At 45.1% G+C, this 25,664-nt stretch overlaps 1 protein-coding gene across 1 annotated transcript in view; it reads right to left on the bottom strand.

The window, feature by feature from the left end:
- SETD1B (SET domain containing 1B, histone lysine methyltransferase) overlaps nucleotides 1-21,872 on the bottom strand; it is a 62,934-nt gene extending 41,062 nt beyond the window's left edge. The window contains exons 1-6 of the mRNA XM_073676269.1: nucleotides 21,541-21,872; nucleotides 21,282-21,436; nucleotides 21,036-21,134; nucleotides 17,469-17,739; nucleotides 13,142-13,254; nucleotides 8,875-10,017 (exon numbers count right to left, since the gene is read on the bottom strand). Of these exons, the coding sequence (XP_073532370.1) occupies nucleotides 8,875-10,017; nucleotides 13,142-13,254; nucleotides 17,469-17,739; nucleotides 21,036-21,134; nucleotides 21,282-21,436; nucleotides 21,541-21,613 (1,854 nt within the window). The 5' untranslated portion in view covers nucleotides 21,614-21,872. The remainder of the gene's footprint in view (nucleotides 1-8,874; nucleotides 10,018-13,141; nucleotides 13,255-17,468; nucleotides 17,740-21,035; nucleotides 21,135-21,281; nucleotides 21,437-21,540) is intronic.
- Nucleotides 21,873-25,664: the final 3,792 nt, after the last annotated feature.

Below are 25,664 nucleotides of genomic sequence, written 5' to 3' on the forward strand. Positions count from 1 at the left end.
GCCTAACACGTTGTTTACAGACAAGTAGACACACTGCACAGTTAGCAGGTCTGCCACACTGAATGGCAAGATTCCTGGGATTTATTACCGTAAGGAGTCCAGAGAGCTGGTGATCGGTGGAGAAAGTGGTGGGAGGTGCCAAGAGCTCTGCAGTATGGCTGCTAATACATCTATTAGGACACAGCATACAGTGAAGGGGTGATCGGTGAGGGAGGAAGGTGCACATATTAAAGGAACAGCACATAGAGCAACAACTAGAATCTGCTATACAATGACTGATTCATTATGACCACCATTCATGTTGCTTGGTTTTCTATGAATGCCTGTGAAGGAACACAGACTCAGTTCTTTTATCAATTCTCACTGTGTTGCTTCACTCAGTGCTGCTTTTTCAGATATCTAATGGTTAATTTAGATGTGCTGATATTGGCCTAGTCAGAGCGCATACTGGCTATATACAAATTGATGGGTGCTTGTTTACTGGCGAGTTTACACAGGCTATCCAGAAAAAGGGGTTTTCCAGACTGAAATTAAAACTCAGCAGTCACTCTTGTGACTGCAGACTGCCGAATCGTGACTCCACGTATGCGATTTGCATAGGTGCTATCCCGTGCTGACTAGACTAGACTTTGCTTCTCTCAGTAGAAGAGAATTGAAGAAGTTGGATGAGACTAGTCGGTACAAGACCACAAGTATGGAAATCGCATACATATGCTTAAGTGACTGCCCACTTGCCTGAAGAATTCAGGTGAATCATGAGAGTGCACATCGCACACTATCAGAATTCGGCAGTCTTCATTTCAGACTGGAAAACCCCTCCTGACATCATAAGCAGCAGCATCGGCAGCACAGCCTGTTTACAAAGGGGGAAGTACTGCTGATAGTGATTTTTATGCCGATATAAACGGTCTAGTCTCTCGCCAAACAAATGTTTTGCTTGTTAGTTACATGACCACTTGCATTCTTACGTGGGAAAATTATTATTTTAAAATGGTATTCTGCTATTTTTTATATCAAGTGCTGCCGGTGACAATACAACCCCCACAATACAACCCCCACGTCTGTTGAGACGCATGCAAGGTCAGCAGGTATCGTACATGCATCTTGGCAAGTATATGGGGGTCGTAACTTTATTTGCAACACTCTTCTCAGATGCGGAAGGGAGTGGCACCAGAGTACTCCTTTAAAAGGGGTCTCTCTTGTCTGTATACTCTCTTTTGTGTCCTCCCCCATGAGATGTGGTATGATCAGATCATGTTCCTGTACGGTCAGACACAGCCATTACACAGTACACAGCAGGGGCACATTTATAAGATTATCTCAGCTCAGGAACATTTTATTTAAACACATCCAATTGTTGAAATTATTATTCTTCCAAGATCCATTAATTAAAATGAACTTTTGTTTGTGGGAAAACCCCTTTAACCCCATGACGCTCAATGACGGACACTGCACGGCATGAGCGGGTGTAAATTACCGCTCCTTGCCGTGCAGTGTCCGTCATAGCTTTGAACTGGCACAGCGTGTAAACACGCTCTGCCAGTTCAGTGCCGACAGCTGTCTGTGACAGCTGAGCAGCACGAGAAGGGGTGCAGGGACCCATGCCATCGGTCCCTGCACCCAGATCGCTGCGATCGGTCAGTCAATCTGACTGACCGATCACAGCATGATGGAGCAGGAGACGCTGAAATTTCAGCGTCTGCTGCTCTATCAGTGCCGGAGCTCAGCGCTGCCAGTGGCTGTTAACCCCCTGAATGCTGCAACTGAGAGCGATCGCAGTGTTCAGGAGGCAGGCAGAGGGCTAGGAGCTCCCTCTGCCTTCAGGTCGGTGCCCCCGTGACATCATCGCGGGGGCCCAACAGTTGCAATAGTGACCAGGGGTCGTCATGATGACCCCAGGTCACCAAGCTACGGAAAGCTCCTGAGACCACTGCACAGCATAGTCTCCGAAGCTTTCAATATAGGTATAATGTATTGCAATGCTAGTGCATTGCAATACATTATATCTGTGAAAAAAGTGAAAGTCCCATAGTGGGACTAAGTAAAAAAAGTTTTTTAAAAAAGTAATAATAAATACAGATTTATAGGTAAAAAAATAAAATAAACAAAAGAATACACATATTTGGTATCGCAGTGTCTGGAACGACCCGATCTATAAACTTGTCACACTAGTTAACCCTTTCAGTGAACAGCGTAAAAAAAACAAACAAACAAACAAAAAAAACACAACAACATTAGAAACTATGACTTTTCATCATAATGCTGGAAAAAAGTGGAATAAAACGCAATCAAAAAGACGTATGTAAATAAAAATGGTACCGCTGAAAACGTCATCTTGTCCCGCAAAAATCAAGCTGCCATACAACTCTATCATCCGAAAAATGTAAAAGTTACAGCGCTCAGAATAAAGCGATGCAAAGATAATAAAACTTTTATAGAAAGAATAAATTATTTAAAAGCGCAAAAACAAAAAAATTTAGATAAATGTGGTACCGCTGTAATCGTACTGACCCGAAGAATAAAGCTACCTTATCAATTTTACCACACAAGTAACAAAAAAATCCTGAATTGTTGTTTTTTGTTCATTCTGCCTCCCAAAAATCTGAATAGAAAGCGATCAAAAAAATGTAATTTGCCCAAAAATGGTACCAATAAAAAAAGTCAACTCATCCTGCAAAAAACAAGCCCTCATGTGACTGTCAGCCGAAATATGGAAAAATTACAGCTCTCTAAATATGGAGATGCAAACATTAGTTTTTGCAAAAAAAAGCGTCTTTTAGTGTGCGACAGCTGTCAACCATAAAAACCTGATATACGGTAAATCTGGTATCGCTGTAATCGCACCGACCCGAAGAATAAAGTCGTCTAACCACTTTTATACTGCACGAGGAACGACGTAAAAAATATATAAAACCAATTCTTCACCTGCTGCAGATTTAATTATTCTGCCTCCCAAAGATCGCAGTAAGGCCCGGCGAACATTTATCCTGCGCTCTGCGCTGAGCGCTTACACCGCGATTTCCATGTAAATCTCTGAAATAAATGATTCAGACGGAAACCCCTGACGGAAGATTCCCTATAATGAGGCAGATGGAGGCACTGTGGACGCCGTCTGACCTATGATCCGGCGGTGTCCATCTTTTTAGGCGTAAATAAAAGCGATGTCAGCCACAGTTTTGTGCACCTCTGAACAGAAAGATAACGCTGAACAGAGGCCAGACGGAGTCCAGAGTAACTCTGCTGACTCATCTCATTATAGTGAATGGATCCCTGAAGTTTTCATCTGAATCACGTCATTTGGAGATTTAGATGGAAACCCCAAAGTAAGTGCTCAGCGTAGAGCGCCGGATAATGCGCTCAAACAGTGGTTTTCTGCCACATATAGGGTATCGGTGTGCTCAGGAGAAATGGCTTAACTTTTGGGGTCCATTTTCTCCTGTTACCCTTGTGAAATTAAAAAAAACAATTTGGTCTAAATTTAATATTTTGTGAAAAAAAGTTAAATGTTACTTTTTTCTTCCTCATTGCTTCAGTTCCTGTGAAGCACCTGAAGGGTTAGTAAACTTCTTGAATGTGGTTTTGAGTTCCTTGAGGGGGTGCAGTTTTTAGAATGGTATCGCTTTTGGGTATTTTCTGTCATATAGACACCTCAAAGTGACTTCAAATGTGATGTGGTCCCTAAAAAAAATGTTTTTGTAAATTTTGTTGGAAAAATGAGAAATCGCTGGTCAACTTTTAACCCTTATAGCTCCATAACAACAAAAAAAAAATTTTGGTTCCAAAATTGTGCTGATGTAAAGTAGACACGTGGAAAATGTTATTTTGTGTGACATATATCTCTGATTTCAGGGCATAACAATTCAAAGTTTGAAAATTGCAAAATTTTAAAAATTTTCGACAAATTTCTGTGTATTTTACACATAAACGCAAGTCATATCACATAAATTTTACTACTATCATGAAGTGCAATATGTCACGAAAAAGCAATCTCAGAATCAGGGGGATCCATTGAAGAGTTCCAAAGGTATTACCGCACAAAGTGATAGTGGTCAGGATTGAAAAAATTGGCCTGGTCATTAACGTACAAAGTGGCTCGGTCCTTAAGAGGTTAAGGGCCCCAGTGAGCAGCAATTGTATATCTAGCTCCCAGGTGGGCACAGTTATTCCAATATCAGGGCTGTGTCCCCAATCAGTATTCTGACATAATCAATGTTATGTGACCACTGCAGCGGAAAAACAGTGCTGCTTCTGCTCTGATGGAATAGTGAAGGCTGCAGCCGATCATCAGCCACAAGACATATGTCAGGATATGGGCAGGAGGCACAGGACTGAGAAAGGAGGAACATCGCTGGTCCGAGAGCTAAGTATAGAGTTTATTTTAGGCTACACACTGGCGCTAGTAAGAAGGGGGGTCATCTAATAGTAAATCTTTTAAGATTTACTTTCTCTTGGCCTGTTATTGCAGTACAGCCTTTATTAGAGCTGGCTTCATATAATGTTCATTGTAAGATTAGGCAAGAATACTTTTAAAAAGGATTATACAACTATTCTCATTTGGATTTTCAAAGTAAAAACACCAACCTCATCAAGTATGAGAGTCCTATATAATAATGCAGCAGTTTACAATGTGAAATCCTACAGAGCTACTTTAAAGGACCAAAATAGCCTGGTCCTTAAGGGAATAAATACGTAAGATACTGCATTCAGAAGGCTGCACATATGGTCACTGCCTAGTTCGACAGCTAACTTTATTTGCCTACTTAAAACAAACACAGGGCCATTTAAAGCATTAATGCAGGGTAAAATAACATGTATCCGAAGAATATCACTTAGCGGAGCAGGAGATTGGTCCAATGCTTGAGTTACAAATAGATTTACATCACTACGTGTATGAGTCATCATGTGAATTTTTATTTAGGCACGTTGAGAATGTTTTTCGTACAAGTGCACGGTATTTCCACTAGGTGGCGTGTCCAGTGCACAGCGCTCTGACATCATGTTCTTTACACACTATTTGAATTTGAGAGAGACAGAAGAAACCATTTTTTGCTAGCGGTCGTGCTGTTTGGCAGAGAAAAAGCAAGTTTAGGGGGTTGGCTGGCAACACGGCCAAACCTATACACTTTTGCAGAGAACAAGGAGCGTCAGTTGTAGAGTGGAAGGGTTGGCGACCTTACTTAGACTCATACTGAAGAGCAGATTTACAGGTAAATGCCCTCAACAATACCAAAATGCAAATGGTCTCTTCAGAGAGGAAGAGGACCAGAACTCTAATGCCACCTACAGGAAGTAGCAATCCTAAAAGTCAATAATGACCCTTTAATGAGCCTTATCACATGACTTAGGATATAAGCCAGAACCAGAAACTCAATTGCAGACACTGTGTTTCGGGGTGCTGCCGCTCGTCAGTGCCAAGTGTGAGTTCTGGTTTGGCTGGGTGAGAGGAGTCAGACTGGTATCTAAATAGTAACATTTCTCCTTGAGGAGAGAGACATGTTAAGCATGTCAAGGTGAGGAGACTTTTAAAGCCTCAACAATACCAGACAGCTACCACGGAACCTGCATGAGAAAAGATTTTTAAAACAAACTTTCATATACCTGGATGTAAAGGAATCACATACTACATGTGCACCCGTCACCCTCACATAGGGCACATTCCGCTTGATTGATTTAGGGAGATTTCATCAAGACTGGTGTTTCATATGCTAATTGTCAGGTATATAATGAAGCACACATCCTTATGCCATGAAAACAAGTCTATTTCCAGTTGTTTTTTTTTCTTTAATGACCCATCAGGCTATACTGTACAAGCAGGGTTACATAGGTTGAATAAAAATCTAGGTCCATCAAGTTCAACCTTCTTCCCCCAATTGTACATTTTGTCTAAATTTAACTATAATCTACAATGTTATGTGTATCGAGGAAATCATCCAGCCCTTTTTTTTTTAAAAGCAGTTAGTGTCAGCCATCACTATCTCTTGTGATCGGGCATTCCACAGTCTGAATGCTCTAAAGCCCCCGTCTCACATAGTGAGATCGCTAGCGAGATCGCTGCTGTGTCACGGTTTTAGTGACGCAACAGCGACCTCACCAGCGACGTCGCTATGTGTGACACTTTGCAGCGATCAGGCCCCTGCTGTGAGGTCGCTGATCGCTGCAAAGTGTCCTGGACCATTTTTTGGTTGTTGCTCTCCCGCTGGTCAGCACACATCGCTGTATGTGACCAGCGGGAGCAGCGATCAGGCTGGTAACCATGATAAACATCGGGTTACTAGGGGCACACGCGCGCCTAGTAACCCGTTGTTTATCATGGTTACGAGCCTGCTAAAGTGAGCGGTAACCTCCCGCTCACCGTAGCAGAGTGGTAACCATGATAAACAACGGGTTACTAGGTGCGCGTGTGCCCCTAGTAACCCGATGTTTATCATGGTTACCAGCCTGCTCCTGCTTCAGCAGGCTGGTAACCAGGAGCAGGACATCGTGGAAAGATTCTTTCCACGATGTCGCTGCTCCCCTGATCGTTGGTGAGCCTGCCTGTTTGACAGCTCACCAGCGACCACATAGCGACGCAGTAACGATCCCTGACAGGTCGTATCGTTGTCGGGATCGTTGCAGCGTCGCTAAGTGTGACGGGGCCTTTAGTCCTTCCAAAGACCATACTAAGGACCAGGGGGCACTCATTACGGGTGGAATAAAGGCAATTCAGACAGCTAAACAGGAAAGGATTCTTTACAGTTAAGGCCCCGTCACACTTAGCGACGCTGCAACGATCCCGACAACGATACGACCTGTCAGGGATCGTTGCTGCGTCGCTATGTGGTCGCTGGTAAGCTGTCAAACAGGCAGGCTCACCAACGATCAGGGGAGCAGCGACACCGTGGAAAGAATCTTTTCACGATGTCCTGCTCCTGGTTACCAGCCTGCTGAAGCAGGAGCAGGCTGGTAACTATGGTAAACATCGGGTTACTAGGGGCACACGCGCACCTAGTAACCCGTTGTTTATCATGGTTACCACTCTGCTACAGTGAGCGGGAGGTTACCGCTCACTTTAGCAGGCTCGTAACCATGATAAACAACGGGTTACTAAGTGCGCGTGTGCCCCTAGTAACCCGATGTTTACCATAGTTACCAGCCTGATCGCTGCTCCCGCTGATCACACACAGCGATGTGTGCTGACCAGCAGGAGAGCAACGACCAAAAAATGGTCCAGGACACTTTGCAGCGATCAGCGACCTCACAGCAGGGGCCTGATCGTTGCAAAGTGTCACACATAGCGACATCGCTGGTGAGGTCGCTGTTGCGTCACCAAAACCGTGACACAGCAGCGATCTCGCTATGTGAGACGGGGGCTTAAGTCATGTGTTAGTCTTTTGTACTGACCACACATATATTTCTACACGTAAATGAGATCTCCTCTGAGGCGTCTTTTTTCTAAGCTAGACAAGCCCAACTTTTCCAACCTCTCATCATATGAGAGGCCTTCCATCCCTTGTAATAATCTAGTTGCCCGCCTTTGAACTGATTCTAACTTCTGAATATCCCTTTTAAAATGTGAAGCCCAAAACTGGATCCCATATTGTAGAGATGGCCTCACCAGTGATTTATAAAGGGGTAACAGTACGTTGGGATTGCGGGATTTTCTAGCTCTTTTTATACATCCTCTTGTTTGCTTTTGCGGCTGCTGCTTGACATTGAGTACTGCTGCTCAGCTTACTTGTAACCAGAATACCTAAGTCCTTCTCCTGTTTTGTAGTCCCGAGTATACTCCCATTTAATGTGTATGCAGCAATAGGATTACTCTGTCCTAGGTGCATTACTCTACATTTATCTACATTAAACCTCATCTGATGAGTACATACCTACATGCAACATCTGATCCTCACAAGATCTCCTTCTCTACTCCGCTCTTTCCACAATCGCATACAAAATTTCTCCCGTGCTTCCCCCCTACTCTGGAACGCTCTATCCCAACATATCAGAATCTCGCCTACTGTGGAAACCTTCAAAAGGAACCTGAAGACCCACCTCTTCCAACAAGCCTACAACCTGCAGTAACTCTCGCTCCACCATACTGCTGTACGACTAGCTCTACCTCGACCTACTGTATCCTCACCCATCCCTTGTAGACTGTGAGCCCTCGCGGGCAGGGTCCTCTCTCCTCCTGTACCAGTCAGTGACTTCCATCGTCTAAGATTATTGTACTTGTTTTTATTATGTATACCCCTTTTTACATGTAAAGCACCATGGAGTAAATGGCGCTATAATAATAATAATAAATAAATAATAATCTGCCGTGTGTTTGCCCAGTCAGTCATCTTATCCAGATCGTTCTGCAATATCGTAATTTCAAGATCAGATTTTAATATCCTACATAGTTTGGTGTCGTCAGCAAAGACAGACACTTTACTCTCAATCCCATCCCCAAGGTCATTAATAAAGAGGTTACAAAGGATCGGTCCTAGCACAGATCCCTGCGGTCCCCACTGCTGACTATATTCCATTTAGAGAACGTACCATTTATGACGACTCTTGGTTTCCTATCATTTAGCCAATTCCTTACCCATCTGCACATAATTCCCCCAAGTCCTTGCTTCTGTGACTTCAGTAGAAGGCTGTTCTGGTACCCCTATTCAGATGGTCATACAGGGTCCCATGCGTGTCCAGAATGAATGAGGCAAAGTGTATGGATGTGACTGAACTTGGATGAAACAATATACATAGCTAGAGGTCTGAAGGTTAAAAACAATAAAAAAAAAAACCTGCATAGTCGAAGTAGATAAGATTTCACTACAGAAAAAAAAACTATCACAGAATCTCTATAAACGCAGAGATGATTTTTTGGAACATCACAGTTCTAATCCTAAAAAGTCTTACCTCTTCCATTTTCTCAGATACTGGTGTTTCATCACCAGCCACCTGTTCCTTCACCTCTGAGCTTTCTACTTTCCTGCATGGCTGACTCATTTGGTCAATGGGAGTTCCTGACCTTGAATTCTGGCAGAGAGAAGCTGTGCCGAGAATTGGCTCATCGTCATCGTCAGAGTCGGGCAAAGGAGTAGGGCTGATATCCTCTAACCCAGTGCTAGATGGTCGAGAGGAAGGGGTAACATCCTGGTACTGGGAGCTTGAGCTATAAGGGGGGATTGGGGAAAGCTGGGATGAAGAGGATGATATAGGGCTTCCTTCCATCCTCAACTCATTGTCCGAGCTGGGCTCATTTAGGAACGGTAATTTGGTTCTTTGCTCTTTTAGAAGCATTTCAATTCTTGAGTCCAAACTATCGTGCTGCATTTCGGCCTCCAAAGTGGGTGTCCCAGGAGTATCCCCTCCATCTGGTGTTCGAGCTCCAGAGGCCAACTTCTGCTCGATGGCACACTCGGGCTCAGGAGGAGGGGGTTCCTCTGGTTTCTCTTTCACTGGTACGAAGTCAATATTTACAGAACTACATACACCATCGGAAAACGGCTCTGATGGTGGTGGTGGCGGTGCCGCTGCTGTTCTTCGAAAATCTAATTCTCTTGATGTCTGTGGGAATGGATTGTCATCAGGTAATGAGTAAACTGAAGACGATTGGTAAGGAGTAAAAGCGGATGACAAACCAGACTGGCTCAGGGGTGGTGTGTGAGAAAACTGTGAAGTCTCTGGCTGAGAACGCGTTGCATTAAAGCTGTGATCAGAGCTAGAGTAACTGCGAGAACTGTGGACATAGTGGTGGCCAGGCCTCCGGTTATAAGAGTCAGTAAACTTTGATTCGTGCCTTCTTGGTTTGTAGTCCTGCCCATAGTGAAATGCTGGTGTTGTCTGTCGACTGGAGTAGTTAGAGTCCTGGGAAAAAGGAGTTCCTTGACGAGGGGTGTGAGGTGTTCCTTGCGACTGAGGCGTATACTGGCCGTAAGAGTTCGGTGTATCTTGTCGACAACTTGAATAGGCTGTGTCTTGGGAAAATGGGGTGCTGCTGTTTGGGGTAACTGATGCACTAACACTAGCTTCTTTTGTGCGTTTTATTGTTTCATTAACCTGAGAAAAGTGAAAGAAAATCCAAAAGCATTATTATATAAATCAAATTAAAATATCATGTATTTACAGACAAAAGTACGTTTCCCAAACAAACCCTATTTTGGATAAATAAAGCTAAAAAGTTGCCTAATAAAATATTACAAACGTTAGGAGATTGAAAAAAGTGAAAATGAGTCCAAGGCTTCGCTAGTATGATCAACTGTGGCCTTAATGTGAAGCACGTAAGCAAAAGCAGTGTTATTTCATCACCCAAGTCTTCCTCGAGCTGTATAAGAAATGCCTGTGTGCCGAAACATTGATGTCTTCACAAGAAAGCAGCAAAGGAGCATACTGGCGGGGCCTTCGACTCTTTTGCACTTCTAATGTGTCTCTTGAAAGATTCCCTTTTAGCAGCAAGTCAAATATAGATGTATAAATACTTGACACCCAAAAGTTTCAGATTTTTTACACAAAATGTAATATTAGGCAAGTCTAGTCTGCACTATGTCTTATCTTACAATCTGAGAAAGGAACAATAACAGCTGGAATACAAAAACAGTGCAGGACATTTAAGAAGAAAGCTGGGCAAAATGGATTTCTGGGGGAAAACAGACTTAAAAAAAAAACAAACACTTATCTTAAAGAGCATGTCAGCAGGATTGTGCTTCGTAAACCACATACACTATCAGGTGGGCGCCGTTATACTGAGTAAAAATGATACCTTTATTGATGAAATCCATCCAGTGGTTCTTTTATAATCTTTACTTTCATTTTTGCCATTATGATATACATGTGCTCTGGTGCTCTCATTATGTATTCATGTATGCCTATCTCGGCCTTGTGACAGGTCACTGTGCTTTCAGTGGCCTGCCTACTATTTTACATACTGACTGTAATTTGTGTCACAAAGTGAAATTTACATTCCCCCCAAAATGGTCTGGGCCAGCGCATGAGCAATAGCATCTCACGTTTGCCGAGAGATGCTACTGCGCACGCGTCATTTTGCTTTTGGAAAAAGAATTTGGGTGAAGCAATATGGCGCCACGCATGCACAGTAGCATCTCTCGGCAACCGAGAGATGCTACTGCGCATGCGCTGGCCATGGCCATTTTGGGGGAGGGGAAATGCAAATTTCACTTTATGACACAAATTACACAGTCAGTATGTAAAATAGTAGGCAGGTCACTGAAAGAACAGTGACCTGTCACAAGGTACAGACAGGAATACATAATGAGAGCACATGCATATAATTATGTCAGAAATGAAAGTAAAGATTATAAAAGAACCGCTGGACAAATTTCATCAACAAAGGTATCATATTAATCAGTATAACGGCGCCCACCTGACAGTGTATGTAGTTTACTACTAAGCATAATCCTGCTGACAGGTGCGCTTTAAAGTAGCACCTATGCATGGAAAAAACTTGACGCCCCCCCCCCTGCATTTAGGAGAACTTTCTATAGAAGTCATTAATTCATGTCTTTAAACATTACATGTCTACAGTATTTGCTGCAATGCACAGTCCTGTTGTACCAACAGTCAACACTGGTAGTAAGAGAAAACATTTGCTATCCCAGAACCTGGATCAGCATGAATTCTACATTGAAAAAAATCAATACTGTGATCTCTGCAACACTGAAAGTTATCAGCTATCTATAGAATGGGTGATGGCTTTTTGATCGGTGGGATCTTAGCACTGAGACCCTCATAGTTCCAAAAACAGAACTCTGAAATGCAACAAGGAATCTGGCAGTTATTATATACGATAAAAGTTACAGCAGTGTTAGGCCGAAAACAATTAGCAAACTACATATTTAAAGGGAATCTGTCACCCCCCGGAAGATATCAGACATCTACTATGGCCATACAGGTTATAAAAAAGTAATCTATACATACCTATATGGCCCATAGTAGAGGTCTGATTGCAGAGAAAAGTAGTTTTATATTTTTGGTTTTCAACAAGCTTGACATCTGGGGGACGCCAAGCAATGCCCACCTATCTGATTATTATTCCCCCTTAATCACCGCCTATCAGCCTAGTTACCATTCCCCCTCTGTGACGTGCGCTTTCCTTCCTCAGCTCCTGGCGCTCTTGTAGACCGTGCTTTGTTTCCTCCTGGACGTTATGCGCCAAGAGTCACTGGAGCGGAAGTCACAGCGACTCCACGGCACCTGCACAATAGATCACTGCGGCATTGTGCTTATACAAACCCGGCTGGGAGGAAACAAAGCGCACTGTATAAGAGCCACGCTTTGCGCATGCGCCGGGAGGTGAGGAAGGAAAGCGCATGTCACAGCGCCCTGTGATGTGCGGGGGAGGGAGGGGGGGGGGGAAATGAATAACTAGGCTGATAGGTGGCGATTTAGGGGAATAATAATCAGATAGGCGGGCATTGCTTGGCGTCCCCCCCGACACCAAGCCTGTTGAAAACCAAAAAGATAAAACTACTTTTCTCTGCAATCAAACCTCTACCATGGGCCATACAGGTATGTATAGATTTACTTTTCTATACCCTGTATGCCCATAGTAGCAGTCTGATAACTCCTAGAGGGTGACATATTCCCTTTGATGTAAATAACATTTTGCAGGCCACTGCAATAGCTGTACGCTTATCTTCAGCATTTCCTTAGAGAATGAATGGAGCAGTGGAGTGCGTACGAACACTGCTCTATTCCGATGGGGCCTTTTAGAACCAGCATTTAGACCTCCACAGATCAGAAAGTTATCACCTATCCAATGGATGGGTGATAACTTGCAATGTTGGAAATAAACCATCAAGACGGGAGTTAAGTATACACCACATGGGTAAGGTAAGGCAAATGGAAATTATAAGAATATAATATATAATACGTTATATAGTTGCCCATTAATCCCAATGGCAGGTATGTAATGCAACATTTCCCTGCCTGGGTCTCCTGCAGACCTGGTTAAAGCTGGACCTGCAGAACATCTGCTTTGCTTTAAATTATTCTAAAACTATGATTTGGTCCTTACTGTCTAAGATTACATTTTGTTTTAAAGCTAGGAAACAATTCAGCGATAAAAGCATAATGTAGTGAACATATGGGAAGGAGGAAAGTACTGATGTCACAGCGCTGTATGAGCCAGACTACACAATTTATCAGATCTCAATATGCTGCTCACCTGTGGCATGTCATTCACGTTTGGTGAAGCATCCAAGTCAGATCCGACCGGAAGAGTCTGAGGTGTGTAGAGACCATTTACTAACAGTTCATAGAACCGCATACGGGTCTCTCCTGCAGAAAGAGAAAATATATTACTGACACGACAAGCACAGAACCCCCCACATAACTCCAGATGTCACACAGTCTTTCTACTGGTGGTCTTTTAATCAAATTGAGAGGAACAGAGTTATTACTGCGATACAGAAATCTGAAAACATCAAATGGACTATTTAGTATAAAACTTGAAATGTCCACACATTAAAGTGTACAGCGTCATCTGCTATAACATTACAAAGAGTTCAGCATGTATATACAACCTGGGATGCATCACTGTGAGAATATCCCAGGAACCACAACTACTTCTAATTTTTTTTTAGATTGACCAAACCCACAAATTAGGAATGTGTACTGCATGCATTTGTTGTCTGGATGCAGACATATTACATAAAACATGAGTATGGACTAAGAATATACTGTTCCACTGAACACCCCATTGGGGTCTGTCTAGTTTACTAGGCAAATAGCTCAATATGGCAATAAAAGAGAAAGGGGGAGTTATTTCAGTTTCTGTTTAGGACCCTCATCTATTAACCAGGGCAGAGAATGGTTACAAAGAGCAATTCTCATTCTGAAGGACCCAGCACCCGAGCATTATCACTGATAGCGTTCTAGTTACAGAACAGTATTTGGCTTCATTCTACCCAAGGTGACAATGCATGGACACTAAATGCTTGCTCCTAGGATTCCCCACAGATTACTGCTGATTGCTGGAGGTTTGACAATGACATAAGGCATATCATACAGCATGATAGTGTCTAATGTTTTTAGGCATTGTATATTGCAATATCGGCAATCAAGCACAAGAGAGAAGAGGCAACGTGGGACATTTAAAACATGAAAAGGACCAAGATCAGATGCCTCACATGGCTCTGAATTGTTTTAATCCTCAGTCAAGCACTCATGTTTCCCAAGCTGCAAGCATTTCATTCCCTTTTTTCTATAAAACTCTGGAGGTGATCTCCACAGCATAAATGGACATACTGTGGATTTTACGATCACTGTTTAGACCCAGTTATTGGCTTCTGCAGTTACCATCGTGGTCAAGTTATCACCAGCGGCAGCTCAGGACCTGTTTAAGGCAAGTATTAAGGTATCATTTTCTATTTCTGCAAGTCTATGCCAAAAAAAAGGATGAGCTGTTTAGCTGACAGCTCTCTCTCCTGATTCCCCCATGCACATGAACACTTGGCAGTATGTTTTGTGTTCTCTATGAGAAGGCCGCTACCAGAATACTGCGGCAGCGGCTTATCGTGGTGTCGAACAGTGGCCACTGAAATACAGCATGCTGCATCCATCTCTAAGGAAAACCCCATACACATTAGATTGTTGGCCAATCTCACTGAAGGTGAGTTCAGCCAACTCATCTAATGTGTATGGGAAACTTTATATTTTTTTATACAAATATTTCATGTGTATGGCCAAATTTACTATAAATGTCAGCCAAATGCTATCCCTTTACAGAAAACAGCAATTATAAGTCAGAAATGATGTCTGCGTGTACAAAGCATTAACGCCAGCTCATTGTTGTCTTCAAATAGTCGTGCCAAATAACTTGTGCAAAAGTGTGCAAATAGCTCCAACTCAAACAGACAGACTGACTACCGTTAGTTCTCCGTCTGGAAAAAAATCTGCAGTTATGTATTAAACGACTACTGGGATCTAGATAAGCCAAACATGCTACACAATACATGAAATATCAGATCATCTAAAAAGTTTTATATATTCCCTGGAAGCCGAATAGGAGACGACGAGCCAAGGTGTTGACAAATCCGAACGAAAAAATAAATACAAACAGTATTTGGCATAACTTTCTGTTAACTTACAAGTGTTTAAAGGGAACCTGTCAGCATGAAAATGCATTCTAAACCGCAGGTACCATATTATAGAGCGGGGCGAGTAATTTAATATGTAGTTTTGTAAGAAAAGATTCAGTATAATTTGTGTTTTAATCACTTAACCCTCTACTCTTATTGGGATTTCTGGTCCAGTGGGCGGTCCAATCAGTGACTGACCGCTATCGCTATATGCATTCTTGTACAAAGAAAACTGACAGTCACTGAGAGAGCCGCCTACTGGCCCAAAAATTCCAAAAAGAGCAGAGATTTAAGTGATTAAAACACAAATTATAATTATCTCACAAAATTTTATATCACTCTACTTTGCTCCCCTTTCTATAAGATGATGCCTGCAAATGGGACTGCATTTTCATGATGACAGATTCCCTTTAAAAGTTACATGTGCTTTTATTAAGACCAAGCAGAAGAAAAAAAATTACTAAGGCACTAAAGAAATGATAAAGTATGGATTTGATTATACTGTGTACTAGCAGAAGGCACTTTGATTTGGATCCTTACTCCCTACGACATCATAACTAGACAACTATTGGCTAACATGACTTTATTTGGACAAGAAACTATAATATCTTTTGTTATTTCAAACACTTACTATAAGCCTGTCCTAAAGATTTCAAAGTTATGTTTGTAGGCAGCCTTAATAAGAGGCCTATTATATCACTAGAAAGAGCACAGTAGTTCCCGACACATACAGAAGTAAATGACAGCTATACTCTGCCCTCATCTAGTAATGTCTTTCAATCAGAAGCAATAGAGTACAAACAAAAACTATTCATAACTATCTGTCATAATGAATAAGTCATCCTTGAAAATGTATGCATGTAAGCATATATCATTATACACTACCACAAAACTGTACATGGGTATAGAAGGAATATAGCAAAACAACTAAAACCAAAGTAGGCAATATAAAGTACGTTTTGAAAGACTGGACCCTGGGACAAGTTTATAACCTAGTCATGTGAAACATTCATGTTATGCTAGAAGTGAGATCACTAATTATAATAAATGTAGGTTACGGGGATCACAAGGGTTTAACGACAAAGCAATTTATTCACCATAATTAAACCTCAAATCTATTCTACTCAGGAATCATGGAAAATAAGATTATACAATATACCCTAGAAAAAAATCTAAACCTGTAGCATCGGGCTCTGTGCACACTAACATATATTTGTTTACATAATTAGACCTCATACAAACATTATATTTGCACCCATGTCTAAGTCTCTGCAATGAGGATATTACATGGTTCCACGGACATGTAGAAGAACATGAATCTGTAATGTATGTGTTGGTTTCCACAAGGAAAAAAAAAACAAACATATTAATAAACAAAAAAAAAGCCAGAGTGACAACACAGACCATATATCACCTCTGACAACATATTGTGTATGACTTTACACTGCGGTATGACAATCACAATACGAAGACAAACAGCTGGTGCAAAAGACAAGTAGCCCCAGCAGTAGCCTATGATACCACCAAGTGTCTTTTTCAGTGTAAATAACATCAGATACATAAAAACACTTAATAGTAACTAAGTCATGGTAAACATGAAACAATAATACACTACACAGTGAAAGTGGGTGTTGCAGATCTGATCTCTATGAATGGAAGGTTGCTAAATGGGCCATAAAAAATGGGCCATAAAACTGAGTAGTAGGCTATAAAATAGATAAATGTGAGTAACAGTAGAGGACCACTTTATCATTCAGCTTTAAACACAGTATACCAGCAATCAGGCGTCATTACTATAGCCATATTATGCTCATTATCACATCACAGTATAGTAGGTGTCTAATAATACTTCTATAGCCTTAATAAGCTGATTCCTGGGCAGCAGCTGTCAGGGTGTAATTATTATAGTAATACTATGCCAGTTTCTGTACAACAGTATACAAGCCGTGAACTGTTCCTACTACAGCCTTAATAAGCTGATCCCTGAGCAACAGATGTCTGCTGTTCTTACTATAGCCATACCATGCTGATCACAGTATATTAGATGTCAGGTGATGACAATGCTGATGATTGTACAACACTACCGTAGATGCCAGCAATTATTACTATGCCTAGTCTTGCAATCACTCTCCAGTCAGAAGTAAGAGCACAGACCTGCAGCACTGTCACCATATCCAGACAGTATTTGCATTTTTTAGCCTGTCACTTGTCTGCATGCAAAGACATCTTCACCGAGGAGTGAGATCTGGAGCAGTGCACCGCGATGAAGTAAAACTTGTACAAGAAAGTAGAGCAGCGATGACAGCCAGCTCTGCTGTCTCCTAGCAACTGACAACACTGGCACACGTGACGTGCAGGGGACAAAACTGTCAGTGGGTTAGGAGCGGCGTCCTGCTGCCGGGAATCACTCACCTTTCGTGTCCAGCTCCACGTGGATGATGTTACCCATGACGGTGGTATTGTGCAGATGCTTCACCGCATCCCGAGCGCCTTTCACGGTGGCAAATATGACTTTGGCAATGCCCAGGTGCTTCTTGTTCTTGGGGTTGTACAAGATCTCCACCTCCTCCACTTCTCCATACTTCTTGCACATGTCGCCAAGAAAGTTCTCCCGTATATTGTCATTCAGCTTTGCAAAAGTCACTTGTTTAGGGGGCACGGGACCGACATAGAACTCGTCGATCTGAAGGGAAGAAATGACAGATCAGCGAGGATCATCTGCACAGGAGCAGGTGGTGAAATGGATGATCACAGTATTGAATTGTGCAGCAAATGGCAAAGCCCCCATCAGTGTATACAATGTAAAACATGGCATGGTGTGCCCTGCAGGCTGGCCACACACACACACACACTGCATGGTGTGCCCTGCAGGCTGGCTACACACACACACACACACACTGCATGGCATGGTGTGCCCTGCAGGCTGGCTACACACACACACACACACACTGCATGGCATGGTGTGCCCTGCAGGCTGGCTACACACACACACACACACTGCATGGCATGGTGTGCCCTGCAGGCTGGCTACACACACACACACACACTGCATGGCATGGTGTGCCCTGCAGGCTGGCTACACACACACACACACACTGCATGGCATGGTGTGCCCTGCAGGCTGGCTACACACACACACACACTGCATGGCATGGTGTGCCCTGCAGGCTGGCTACACACACACACACACACTGCATGGCATGGTGTGCCCTGCAGGCTGGCTACACACACACACACACACTGCATGGCATGGTGTGCCCTGCAGGCTGGCTACACACACACACACTGCATGGCATGGTGTGCCCTGCAGGCTGGCTACACACACACACACTGCATGGCATGGTGTGCCCTGCAGGCTGGCTACACACACACACACTGCATGGCATGGTGTGCCCTGCAGGCTGGCTACACACACACACACTGCATGGCATGGTGTGCCCTGCAGGCTGGCTACACACACACACACACACTGCATGGCATGGTGTGCCCTGCAGGCTGGCTACACACACACACACACTGCATGGCATGGTGTGCCCTGCAGGCTGGCTACACATACACACACACACACACACACACACACACTGCATGGCATGGTGTGCCCTGCAGGCTGGCTACACACACACACACACACACTGCATGGCATGGTGTGCCCTGCAGGCTGGCTACACACACACACACACACACACTGCATGGCATGGCGTGCCCTGCAGGCTGGCTACACACACACACACACACACACTGCATGGCATGGCGTGCCCTGCAGGCTGGCTACACACACACACACACTGCATGGCATGGTGTGCCCTGCAGGCTGGCTACACACACACACACACTGCATGGCATGGTGTGCCCTGCAGGCTGGCTACACACACACACACACACACTGCATGGCATGGTGTGCCCTGCAGGCTGGCTACACACACACACACACACACACTGCATGGCATGGTGTGCCCTGCAGGCTGGCTACACACACACTGCATGGCATGGTGTGCCCTGCAGGCTGGCTACACACACACTGCATGGCATGGTGTGCCCTGCAGGCTGGCTACACACACACACACACACACACACACTGCATGGCATGGTGTGCCCTGCAGGCTGGCTACACACACACACACACACACACTGCATGGCATGGTGTGCCCTGCAGGCTGGCTACACACACACACACACACTGCATGGCATGGTGTGCCCTGCAGGCTGGCTACACACACACACACACTGCATGGCATGGTGTGCCCTGCAGGCTGGCTACACACACACACACACACACACTGCATGGCATGGTGTGCCCTGCAGGCTGGCTACACACACACACACACACACACACACACACTGCATGGCATGGTGTGCCCTGCAGGCTGGCTACACACACACACACACACACTGCATGGCATGGTGTGCCCTGCAGGCTGGCTACACACACACTGCATGGCATGGTGTGCCCTGCAGGCTGGCCACACACACACTGCATGGCATGGCATGGTGTGCCCTGCAGGCTGGCCACACACACACACTGCATGGTGTGCCCTGCAGGCTGGCTACACACACACACTGCATGGTGTGCCCTGCAGGCTGGCTACACACACACACACACTGCATGGTGTGCCCTGCAGGCTGGCTACACACACACACACACTGCATGGTGTGCCCTGCAGGCTGGCTACACACACACACACACTGCATGGTGTGCCCTGCAGGCTGGCTACACACACACACACACACTGCATGGCATGGTGTGCCCTGCAGGCTGGCTACACACACACACTGCATGGCATGGTGTGCCCTGCAGGCTGGCTACACACACACACTGCATGGCATGGTGTGCCCTGCAGGCTGGCTACACACACACACTGCATGGCATGGTGTGCCCTGCAGGCTGGCTACACACACACACTGCATGGCATGGTGTGCCCTGCAGGCTGGCTACACACACACACTGCATGGCATGGTGTGCCCTGCAGGCTGGCTACACACACACACTGCATGGCATGGTGTGCCCTGCAGGCTGGCTACACACACACACTGCATGGCATGGTGTGCCCTGCAGGCTGGCTACACACACACACTGCATGGCATGGTGTGCCCTGCAGGCTGGCTACACACACACACTGCATGGCATGGTGTGCCCTGCAGGCTGGCTACACACACACACTGCATGGCATGGTGTGCCCTGCAGGCTGGCTACACACACACACTGCATGGCATGGTGTGCCCTGCAGGCTGGCTACACACACACACTGCATGGCATGGTGTGCCCTGCAGGCTGGCTACACACACACACTGCATGGCATGGTGTGCCCTGCAGGCTGGCTACACACACACACTGCATGGCATGGTGTGCCCTGCAGGCTGGCTACACACACACACTGCATGGCATGGTGTGCCCTGCAGGCTGGCTACACACACACACTGCATGGCATGGTGTGCCCTGCAGGCTGGCTACACACACACACTGCATGGCATGGTGTGCCCTGCAGGCTGGCTACACACACACACTGCATGGCATGGTGTGCCCTGCAGGCTGGCTACACACACACACTGCATGGCATGGTGTGCCCTGCAGGCTGGCTACACACACACACTGCATGGCATGGTGTGCCCTGCAGGCTGGCTACACACACACACTGCATGGCATGGTGTGCCCTGCAGGCTGGCTACACACACACACTGCATGGCATGGTGTGCCCTGCAGGCTGGCTACACACACACACACACACTGCATGGCGTGCCCTGCAGGCTGGCTACACACACACTGCATGGCGTGCCCTGCAGGCTGGCTACACACACACACTATATGACATGGTGTGCCCTTCAGGCTGGCTACACATACACTATATGGCATGGTGTGCCCTGCAGGCGGGGGTCTCCATGTCTGACAGCATCTGGAGACCAGTACATGCCTGTGGTCACTTACCACCAGTGTGTGATTGCAGGATCAGTCACCATAATGCCAATAACCTGTTAGTAAAATACCTTCAGTTTGGGCACAGGTAAATCGACCTCCTTATTTTTGGTCCATATTCTCCCGATCCGGGGATCTCTCACACAATCCACTGGGGGAACCCCAGGATTCTGCAAACACAAAAGCCAAGAAGTTTATGAAGCTGGGCAGCAGCCACGGCTGTGCACCCCAGAGGTCGCCTCCATCACATGCACGGGCCACCAGAGGAGAACACAGGGCAATGACAGATGGGCACATGCCCGGCTGGCACCACGTACAGGCATGCTGAAGCACAGTCCATCGTAGCGGTAGAGTTTGTGCTGCCCCTTCCTCAGGGCAGGGTCAATGATCAGCTTGTAACTCTTCCAGTGGTGGCTCTTCTTCTCGCCAGAGCTGCTGGCTTGGTTGCCCGCCTCCATGCCGTTTATCCAGCCTGTAAGCCACAAACAAGAAGACATGAGCGGAGGCTCCGGCAGATATGGCACCGCCAGCCACAGCCGGCCCCGGGCTGCAAAGAAAACAAGGCTCCATTCTCACTTGTGGTCTGCTTTCTGCCTTGTTCTTCGGGATTCCTGCTTCTCTCCCCGGGCTTGGCCTCCTTGAAAGACATGCCTGCCCGCCTTTCCCACACCCCCAAAGCCCTGCTCCCCTGCACACAGGGTCGTCTCCTTGCCCTGCAGGTAAGGCCAAGCCGCTTCACAGGCCCCTTCCCCGGTTACATGGCATGCTGTGGAGGGCACCCTGCCTGCTCCTTTTTGGCGAGCCAACACATATTGTGTGTGTGAGCAGCTTCAGCTCGCTCTGGGGCAGCCCACAATGCACCGCGGCCTCCCTATCCTCCGCCTCCCTTCTCTGTGCCCGGCCTGTAGTGCTGGAGCAGCCTGCTCTTCCCGCCCGCACTTTCGTCACATTCCCCCGTATACTCCAGTCATGACCGGGACCGAGTGTATTGATCAGCGCGGACACGACCTGCGTGTGATAACCCCGCACATTATATCGCGTAGTCGTGGGTCTCTTACGTATTTCTCATGTATTATATGTAGTGTGAGTGTCTCGACATTTTTCCTTGCACATTATGAGGTATAATTACCATGTATCAGGGATAACGGTGTGTGGAATCTGCACGACACGTTTACATGGCACTGCTAACAGTCGCCAGACAAGATGGACCTGGTCGGGGTTATGTCTCCTCTCAGGGAGGGCGCAATGGGGACGCCAGTGTTTATATCACTTGTGGCGGAGATATAGGGTTCTGAATGTACTCCATGTTAGTTACACACAGAGTGCGCTGAGCGGCTTCCATTTTGTGTGTGAGCTCCTGTACACAACAACGCCGTGTGTGGACGCGTCTCCCGCTTCGTCCTGTCACATATTGAGGCGGGCCAGCGCACTGTTCGAGGAGGAGGGGGGAGTGCAGGGTGTCCCCCTCCACGATGACGTCATGGGCTGGCTCTCCCGAGACTCCAGCCAATCAGCGCGCTGCTCCGTGCTGCCTGTGAGTGATTACAGCGCCCCGCGCTCCGTCCTCCGCCAGACAAGCGAGGAGAGGCCAGCAGCAGAGCGGCGGCCATTATCCTGGCAGGGAGTGACATGGCAGCTCTGTGTGAGCAAATTCTGGGGGTCCCTGCAGCGCCTCTCAGGACTGACCTATGTGTGTTCTCTGTGTCTCAGGACTCTGTGTGAAGAAGGAAGACTAAATGTATAAATAGCCTAGCAGGTCTGGATTATTTCCCTGTGACATGGAAGCCATCTTGGTCACATCTAGGTCATGGCACACCCTAAGTCTGCACTGAGTAAAGCATTGCCTTCCTGCTTTTTACATTGGAGACCTGCACTGCCAGCTGTCTCTGCTGATTGCTGATGAACAATAAATTAGCAATTTGTATTTTTTTCCTCATTTTTAGCCCATTTGTGAACACTAGGCTTTATATTCCTCTTACTGGTAAGGTCATACTTGTTTTTGGCAGTGTAAAAACATTTGGAGTAAATATTTGTATTCTTTTTGTGCTATAGTTCTATCTATTTCTGTAGCTGCTGTATAGTTATACATGGCTAACAATAAAATCCAGGCGTTACATGTGACTTTTCTTATCTAACCATTCCATCTAGTGTATCAGTGACATGTAGAGCCTGAATTTAACTTTTAGGATTAAATTCTTTCCAGTTTTCAACTTTTCTTGTTTTATTTTTCCTTTTTTTTGGGAAGTGGAAATCTTGTAAAACAGGACAGATACAACCGGTGTAATACATAAGGACAATTTCCTTGCATTTTGAGGTAAGTACAAGCTTTTGTCCTTAGTAGGAAAGGAGTTGGCCCCTGAAGTTGTCACATAGGCTGAAGAATGAACCCTATATAGCTATATATCAGTGGCTGCGTATTGCAATGGATCTGGCTGTACACAACTCATTAGTAATTTTACTTTTAGATTCAGTCTCATCCATAACTTCTGGACTATAGTTTCTCACCCCCCTCCCCTAACTCTGGCAGCAGCTACTTAGATACCAGTTGATCCATTTGCAGTGATACAATGTAGCAATCCATGTTCTGAACAGTATTGTGTAATTGTACATTAATCTGCACTATTTATCTGCAGACCATTGGTGAGATCTACTTGGAATCTGATGTCTTCCTGGCCATAAACCTAAAATTAACTCCAGATACATCTGAAATTGGATGATCTGCAGATAAATGTCTCACGTCTATGGCCAGGTTTAGACTCTGTGCTGGGTTATTGACGCAGCGAGCTCGTGGTGCCTGGAATGCTGAGTCAGACCTAGGCCGAGCTGCTCACAATGGGAAGCAGCATTGTGCTTGCTGGAAAGATCATATGCTACATGGCTGCAGGCGGCTTATTAACCCCTCTGGTTCTTATCTACATTATAGGAATGAGACAATCCCATCTTTATTTTTCTGCATCATTCTTATTTTAAGGTCCAAAATGATGTAGGACAGTGGATAGCACTAACCCGCACCTTATACCAGGGTGTTGGAGGCACTGCAAGATTAGTACTAGCTCGGGTGCCCATGTTAAGCTGCTTGCTGCCTCGAGAGGCTGTACAACACTCTTGTACCTATCACATAGGTGGTGTCATAGTCTAACAAAGCACAGCAATTTATACCATTAAAGAATGGTAATTTTAGTTTGTAAAGGATTCTTCAAGATGAAGCTGTAATTTACTTATTTCAAAAGGAAATCTTGGCCCCTGGCACAGGGAAGCATTGCTTGTGTACATGCCGGATCCATGAGCCAGTCACCATGTAAGGGGAAGATATGTATCCGCAGTGGTCGCTGAAGATAGCTGAGCTTAAAGCCAGATTAGTGAATGACCGCTCCGTTCTCTAAGCAATTCTGGGAAACCCCTTTTAAGTTCACTTCAGGTAAATTGCGCTAAAACTGGATCACCAAGGCCGTGGTAGGGATCAATGTGACAAGGACACTGTGCTCAGGTCATATGATTTTCTATGTCTTATAACTACTTTTTTCAGGGATGCTATAGACCAAAACACAGGTTACCTCTGCTCTTAGTCATCAGGCGCTGGACTTTACAGTTGTGGACATTAACCCTTACAGGGCTCTGCCTGCATACATTCCTGTAAAGTCACTTTTTTTTTGAGTTGATTTACTGGTAATTGTTTTGCTATTTTGTAGGCTGCATAGAAGTCATTGTCATATATATTTTTGGACTGAAGAGAATTGAGATATATTTATATATATATCTCTTCAGTCTAACCAATGCTTTTATAGCATAAAAGGATGTATAAATGGAGTTTATTTTTATTGTTTTCCTTCTGGGTTTTAGAAGACATGATTTGATGTCGCCTATAGTGACATAGGTTCTATGTGTTTGCCATGTTGATGTTATTGATGTCTCGGCCATTGCAGTTGTCACTAGGTGTGAGGCCATTTGTTCCTTCTTGGCACCACAAGCTTCCTTCACTTGGAGAGAACCCTGGTAATTATATCGCCAAGGTTTCTTAAGTAATCATCTGGAGTATTCCCTGACACCAAATACAATGTTGGGAAAGATAAAAAATTAATTGGCAACCAATGAGTATACAGGAGAGTACTACCCTCTGGTCTTAAAATGTGACTAAAGTATCTGGCAGCCGGAGCTCAGACCGTTTTCAGTTCCCTTTAAGAGGGCGTCTGTTGTGGGATTTTATCTTGCTCTGGATTGGTGGGTACAAGATGTTATGAGTCATTTTGTAGCCTGCTGTGTGTATGCAGAGCATAGCTGTAGTAGGAAGCTGAGTGTATGGCAGGATCAGGGGTCACTGTAGGTGACATATCTGTCTCAGTCAAAGTATACTGCTCATGTGATGAAAGCAACAGACCAGTAGAACCGGAAAGCGTGGTTTCTACATCCCTATTCTTAATACGTAGCTGGAATGTTATTATTTAGCAACATAGCGCCATTAATTGGAGAAATTATTATTGATGGGCGGACCATGTTCTCTTGTACTGTTGATATGGCAACTAATGTCCTATATTACAAGATGAGATTTTTTGGAGTGACTAAGGCTTTATGCAGTCATTTTTTTTTCTTAGGCTACATTCACACATTAGTGTATTACCATCCGAGAGAAATGGACTGATTCTCATTCCCACCCCTCTCATTCTCGGGTGTTCTCTAGTTGCTTCACCCCCTACCCCACTATA

Source organism: Phyllobates terribilis, unplaced genomic scaffold (assembly GCF_046119375.1).
Source record: "Phyllobates terribilis strain yellow unplaced genomic scaffold, ASM4611937v1 Scaffold_1__5_contigs__length_1240528914, whole genome shotgun sequence".
Classification (NCBI taxonomy): domain Eukaryota; kingdom Metazoa; phylum Chordata; class Amphibia; order Anura; family Dendrobatidae; genus Phyllobates; species Phyllobates terribilis.